At 42.5% G+C, this 7,500-nt stretch overlaps 1 protein-coding gene across 1 annotated transcript in view; it reads left to right on the forward strand.

Annotated features, from left to right (window-relative positions):
- Positions 1 to 2,848: 2,848 nt before the first annotated feature.
- LOC119589557 overlaps positions 2,849 to 7,500 on the forward strand; it is an 86,338-nt gene continuing 81,686 nt past the window's right edge. The window contains exons 1-3 of the mRNA XM_037938157.1: positions 2,849 to 2,994; positions 5,728 to 5,790; positions 6,186 to 6,408. Of these exons, the coding sequence (XP_037794085.1) occupies positions 2,849 to 2,994; positions 5,728 to 5,790; positions 6,186 to 6,408 (432 nt within the window). The remainder of the gene's footprint in view (positions 2,995 to 5,727; positions 5,791 to 6,185; positions 6,409 to 7,500) is intronic.

Here is a 7,500-nt window from a genome sequence, read left to right on the forward strand (position 1 = left end):
TTTCCCCCTCTTTTCCTTTGGCTCCTCATCTCCCCTCGGGCCATGGAGACCGCCCCCCCTTCTCTCGTCCCCTCGTTCCCATATTCCCTCTGTTTCTTTACTCTTGCTTTAGCTCCCGTTCGTTATTTGACGTTCGTTCTGGATCTTTGTCTTATTGTCTTGGACGCAAGATATTGTTTGTATACATATTTGTCTGTTTATCTATATGTCCTCTCTCTCTCTCTCTCTCATTTACATATATATATATATATATATATATATATATATATATATATATATATATATATATATATATATATATATATATATATATATATATGTGTGTGTGTGTGTGTGTGTGTGTGTGTGTGTGTGTGTATGTGTGTGAGTGTGTGTGTGTGTGTGTGTGTGTGTGTGTGTGTGTATGTTTGTGTGTGTGTGTGTGTGTGTGTGTGTGTGTGTGTGTGTGTTGTGTGTGTGTGTGTGTGTGTGTGTGTGTGTGTGTGTGTGTGTGTGTGTGTGTGTGTGTGTGTGTGTGTGTGTTTGCTGCTACTTTGTATTCATACAATGACAGATTTCAGATTTAGAAGGCATTGAAGATCAGTTCACTATAGTATGTACTATTGTACGGGTGTAAGCATATACATTTACGTACACTATTTACGTATGTATTCATGCATTTAAGTTTGCATCTATCATAATCATCGTATGCCTTTATAACAATCTTGGAAAAAAAAACAATTCTCGTTCATTATTCATATGCTTTTATTGTAGGAAATGACTCGAAATGACGCGTAAAATGTAGCTTAAAATCAATAATAATTTCCAACAGTCACAGTAACCTATCTTGGTCATGAAATCTTTCGGCACTTTGCAAATTCAATTCGTTTAATAATTTATCATCCTCAGTATTTCATTGTCATCATTAAATTCATGAATCAATCTTAGTAAGGAATATTTAACGTATACCTTCATCTTCTTTGCCTTTTTTTTTTTCTTTACGAAATATGAGAATATGAAAGCAGGCGAGTCAATAGATAAAATCCAGTTATTTATTAGTAGCATTAAATCAAAAGATTGGAAAGTATACTTAGAAAGAATCATTCGTGTCTATAAACTAACCCGGCGTACATTTAAGCCTTTTATAAACCTTAAGTTTAAGTGTTAATACCCTTTTTTTCTTCTTCTTTTGCCGGTGTTTGTTCATTCATTAAACCATTTGTATGTACAATTGTAAGCCACCCCAAGTATGATATTTATACTTGGAGTGAATGGAATAAAAGATATCTCGTGTTTATTGATGAAAAGAACGAATTGAGTTAGGAATTATTTTTAAAAATTCACTGTGTGTGTGTGAGAGAGAGAGAGAGAGAGAGAGAAGATGAGAAGAGAGAGAGAGAGAGAGAGAGAGAGAGAGAGAGAGAGAGAGAGAGAGAGAGAGAGAGAGAGAGAGAGAGAGAGAGAGAGAGAGAGAAGAGATGGGAGTGAGAGAGAGAGAAGAGATGGGAGAGTTGAGAGAGAGAGAGAGAGAGAGAGAGAGAGAGAGGAGAGAGAGAGAGAGAGAGAGAGAGAGAGAGAGAGAGAGGAGAGAGAGAGAGAGAGTTAGAGAGAGAGAGAGAGAGAGAGAGAGAGAATGAGAATAATAATAATAATAATAATAATAATAATAATAATTACAATAAAAACATCAACGGACCGCCCTCCATCTCCACCTCCCTTGGGGCACCGCCTACGCCTCGGAAGTCATCTGGGCTTTTCTTCGCCTCTTCATTAGATTCCTATCGTCTCCTACGCGAGCTCCTGGACAGGGCTTTCCACGGCCGTCCCCGCCCCACCTCCGCCCGCCCACCCTCGCCCTTTCCTTCTTTGTGGAAGGAATTAGCAGCTTTCATGTCTTCGAGGTTGAGAAGAGCGTTTTTATTGCCCTGGGGAGAGTGACCGGCTTGGCCACGCACCATGTTTCTCATCTCGTTTTCTTTGCGGGGAGAAAACGGGGGAACTTAGAGGAACTTTTAGGGGAGACTTGCGGAATGGGAGCTTGGGATGGGATTTTGAATCTGAGGTCTGGATTTCCTTCGGGATAACGGAACGTTAATTAGATTCGGGGCCTTAGAACAACCCTGGTTTTGATTCGGGTTTACAGTCTAGTAGCAGGATTGGGTTTTGAGGCGGGAAGCAGTGTTGGAATTGGAATCTAAACAAACAGGATTGTTTTTTGAAACTCGATCCAGCAATTATTTGCATATTTTAGACTTGAATCTAAACCCTTTGCTTGATCAGAACCACTATATTATTAGGAAAAGTAGATATTAGAATCCAGAACCAAACTATAATGCGTATTCAAGGAAAAGACAGCAGGAAAATACGTCAAATACGGGAAATAACACAAAATAAACCAATTTTGACAAATGCAGAGATCGTCCCCATCGTTTCTTGGCGATGTGTCACGAAGAAGGATGCTTTTGATTTCGAGAGTCCTCAATTATAAGCTATAAAAGTTAGCCATTCGATGAAAAGAGAGGAAAAAAACCGGAACTCTTCGAAATATCCTGAGGAGAACTCAAAGAAAGTAGGAAAGAAGGAAAGAGACGAAAAAAAAGAAAAAGAAAAAGAAAGTTGAAGAGGGTGGAAGAAAGGAGTTTTGTTTTTTTTTCCTTTTCTTCTTCTTTTTTAGGAGGAGGAAGGCGAAGGAGGAGGAATTTGAAGGGAAAAAATATACACGCTACCCCCAAAAAAATAAGCAAACAAATAAATAAAATGATAAATCTATAAAACTTAGAACATCCCCCCCAAAAAAGAGCATCGACTCCATCAGAAATGAAGAGACAAGAGCTCGCCCTTGACGCCTCGACATCCCCAAGTGCGACAAATGAACGAGCGAGAGCGCAAGGGCGGACTCTCGACTCCTTCTCGGAAAGGAAAACAGCGCAATAACCGCACGCAAAGTTTTAATGGCCTGATGACAACTGCCCCTGAGCTGCACCAACGTGTTAAGGGGCGCGAGAGAATGGAACGGTGAGGTGGGGGTGGAGGGGGAACGGGGGTTGGGGGGATATAGGTGGGGAGGGAAGGTGAGAGGGGTGGGAGATGAGGGACGGGGGTTGGGGGGAGGTGAGAGGGGTAGGAGATGGGGAAAGGGGGAGGTTAAAGGAGTGGGAGTGGGGGAAGAGGGTTGGGGGGAGGTGAGAGGGGAGTGGGGTACAGAGGTGGGGGTGAGATCTGAAGTAGATAGAGAGAGGGGTGAAGTAGATAGAGAGAGGGGAGAGAGACGGTACACGGGAGAGAAGGAAGGGAGAAGGGCACGCATTAGTAATTCCCACTACCACTACCTCCCCCCTTCCCCCCACCCATTCCCGAAACCCTTTCAATTTTCTTTTCATCAAGAAACTGCTTTCAAACCGTCCAGTGGTTATCATTCAATCGCTGTCAACCTGTTAATGATTGACTGTCAACCGGTTAACGATCGGTTGCTTTTAATCGGCTAATGATCGCGGGGGACTTCGCTTGACAAACTTGACAGTCAACTCATTAAGTGCAAGGGAAGTGTTTTAATATCATTAAATTAACGACTTATTGTTCACTATTAAATGACCCTAATTTAGCTGGCGTGTTTACCCTGCGATCCAGAAAGCCTTCTTTTTTCCGGGTGTAGATAACATATTTTCCATTGTCAAGCGGCCCGGGAGGGAGGGAGGGAGGGAGGGGAGGAGAGAGAGAGAGACAGAGAGAGAGAGAGAGAGAGAGAGAGAGAGAGAGAGAGAGAGAGAGAGAGAGAGAGAGAGAGAGAGAGAGAGAGAGAGAGAGAGAGAGAGAAAGAAAGAGAGAGAGACAGAGACAGAGACAGACAGACAGAGAGAAGAAAGGAAGGGAGAAAAGAGTAAAGGAGAGAAGAGGAAAGAAGGTTAGGAGAGAAGGGGGAGAGGCAAGGAGATGAAAAGGAGAAGGAGGAAGGGAAAAGAGAGAGAAAGAGGAAAGAAGGGACATGGTGGAAGGGAGATAAGACGGGGTAGAAAAGAGAGAGCATAGAAGAAGTGGAAAGAGGGAGAAAAGGGAGAGGGAGAGGTAAAGCGGGACGGGGAAAAGACAGAGAGAATAGAAGGAAAGATAGGTGGTAGAAGAGAGGTAGGGAGGGGGAGGGGGAAGGGGAGCGGGACGATTGTTTGAATAACAGAAACACAGAAATGGGAGTGAAAGGGAATGAGGGAGATGGCAGAAAGGAAGAAAAAGAGATAGAGAGAAGGGGAGATGGAGAGAGAGAGAGAGAATGAGAGAGAGAGAGAGAGAGAGAGAGAGAGAGAGAGAGAGAGAGAGAGACAGACAGACAGACAGACAGACAGACAGAGACCGTCAGACAGACAAACAGACAGACAAACAGAACGAGACGGAGCGAGCATGAGAGAGGGAAAGGAGTAGGAAGAGGAGGGGCGAGAGAGTTCAGGAATTAAAGGAGGAAGCCAAACAGAGACACGGCACGGGGATAACGTCTTATCAGAAAATTGGCCCCTTTCAAAGAAGCTTAATTAAACCCAAGCACAACCCGCACTCCAGTTGAAGTTTTTAATTTAGTGAATAAAGCTGAGGCCCAGGGCTTAGCGGGCCAACCTTGAGAACGGGCCGAGAAATGCAGTTGGGGAGGGTAGGGGGAGGGGTGGAGAGGAGGGGGAGGGAAAGGTGAAACGGGGAACGGGGGAGGTGGAAAGGGAGGTGGAACGAGGAAGGGAGGAGAAGGAGGGGAGGTGGAATGGGGAAGGGAGGAGGTGGAGGTGGAATGGGGAAGGAGGAACATGAGGAGGAGGTGGAACGGGGAAGGGAGGGGGAGGTGGGACGGGGAAGGGGTGAAGGAGGAGGTGGTGGAACGTGGAAGGGGGAGGAGGAGGGGAAGGAGGAGGAGGAGGTGGAACGAGGAAAGGGGGAGGAGGAGACGGAAGTGGAAGAGAAAGGGAGGAGGAGGAGGGGGAGGTGGAACGAGGAGAGGGAAGAGGGAGGGGTGGATTAGTAGGGGAGAGGTGGATGGGAAGAAGGAAGAAGAAGAGGAAAGGGAAAGAGAAGGAGGGGGGAGATATAAAAACGGAGATGAAAAGGGGGAAAGTAGAAGTGGAGGAGAAAAGACAATAAGAGATGAATGAATGGGAGAAAGAACAGATAGAGAAGAAAATAAAGAGGAGAGGGGACAACAGCATTAAGAAAACACAAGAAAGGGAAGGAGGGAAGCAGGAGAGAGAGGAAAGTAAAGGGAAGCCGCAGAGGGAGAGCGCTGAAGGAGAAAATGGGAGAGTCAACAAGGGAAAGAGAGGAGAGGGAAGAGGTCAGAAAGAGGGAGAAGAGAAGTGGCCAAACCAAAGAGATAATGAGAAAAGGGGGGAAAAAAGCATGGCGAAGAAAAATCTAAGAAAAGAAAACCGGTTTAATCACAGACAAAACAGAAAATTAAAGAACAATCACAACACAAATAAACAAAACAAAACTTTCATGTAAACAAGGAACAGTGAGAATGAGTAGCTATTCTCAGACAATAGAACCAGAAGTGCGAGTTAAAAATTAGGCATTAGAAGCTCTTACTAAAACCGCATTGCAGTAAATGAGTTGACCGTCACGCACGCACACAAACCCTATTATTGTGCTTTCAGAATAACTGAGGAAAACTTGCCAAACAGAGAAAGCCTTGACATGGCTGTTCTACAGAATGCGTAGCGAATTCTGGAAGATCTAAAATAGGATTGAACATACATTGCATTTGATCTACTGTAGTCAATACTACCTGAATCAACTGGCATACAATTTGGAGATGAATAAATCTCGGAGAATGGAGAGGTGAGGTTAAAAATATGAATGATCTAAAAAGTAGATTTTGGTAAAGGATATTGTCTTTATTATCCTTAATATAGTTCTGCATTCTAAAAGCTGAATTTGGTATAGCATATCTTGTCTTTTCTGAATGTCTGTATGAACTACTGAATATTTTATATTTATAAAATATGATTTACCCCTTTTAACTAATTTCCCAAGCTTGGTTCTCCAATACACAATAATTTTATGCACACATACACACACACACACACACACACACACACACACACACACACACACACACACACACACACACACACACACACACACACACACACACACACACACACACACACACACACAGAGCAACCGAAGTATTCAACTGCCCTTTTCAACCCAACACCCATCCTCACTCTCTCTCTCTCCCTTGCAGCCACAGCCGAAGCGGGCATTCGCGTCACCAGCCTCGAAGTGCCCAGACACGTGGCACGCGGGGACACGGTGCAGCTACGGTGCCTCTGGGATCTAAACTCCTTCAACCTGTATTCCGTGAAGTGGTACAGGGACGACAGGGAGTTTTTCCGATTCATCCCCTCAGAAGACACGAAGATGGCCCTCTCTTTGCCTGGCGTCACGGTCAATGTGAGTATGGCTTTTGTTTTGAGGGTTAATTCCGGGTGCCGTAATGGGGAAAAAAATTCGTTTGAGATGTAATGATGGGGTTTTCCCTGGCGTCACGGTCAATGTATGGCTTTTGTTTTGAAGGTTAATTCCGGGTGCTGTAATGGTGGTAAAGAAAATTTCTTCCGTTTGAGATGTGGTGATGGGGTTTTCCCTGGCGTGACGGTCACTGGGTATATGACTTTTGAGTAGAGTGTTAATTCCGGGCGTTGCATTGGATGTAAAAAAAAAATATATGGTTGATGATTGCAACATATGATGATGGGGATTTGCCAGGCATCACGACCAGTGTGAGTATGGAATTTTGTGCAATAAAATACGATATATAAATCTAAATTTTCAAAAGGAAATTATATTGTTTTATCATTGGTACATGTTCATAATAAAAACGATAAAAACGTAGATAAAATATATGAAAAAGAGCAATTTATTTTTTTCTAAATGAAAAGGAAAATTACGTTGGATTATATCAAGGATGCAAATTCACAAATGCGATAGATTTTGCAACGATTGATTGTGACGATGAAGGTCAAAATCCTCTTTATAACGGATACTAAAAATGATTGCGACAATGGTAAACCGATTTAATGTACTAACCATATGATACATAACAGTAGCATATAAATAAATACAAAATGTTAACAACAATAAAAATCATTGGAATGATAATCGTAATAGTAGTGATTAGTATGTTCTAAAATATCATATGTGTGTATGAGGATGCGTGTGTTTCTGTGTATATATGTATGTGTGTATGTATATATATATATATATATATATATATATATATATATATATATATATATATATATATATATATATATATGTATGTATATATATACAGTAAATGGATATGTGTGTGTTTGTGTGTATGTATGTTTTTATTATTGTATGTATGTAAATGTACAGCATGTATATATCAACCCGACCGTGTATATTATCCAAATACAAATACCAACTCTTCACAAACAAACTTCCAAACCAACGGCAAAGAACAAACAGAACAAACAACCTCAGCCGACTTCCAAACCTCCCCCCCCCCTCAGCAGGGCC

Source organism: Penaeus monodon, chromosome 26 (assembly GCF_015228065.2).
Source record: "Penaeus monodon isolate SGIC_2016 chromosome 26, NSTDA_Pmon_1, whole genome shotgun sequence".
In the NCBI taxonomy this organism is placed as follows: domain Eukaryota; kingdom Metazoa; phylum Arthropoda; class Malacostraca; order Decapoda; family Penaeidae; genus Penaeus; species Penaeus monodon.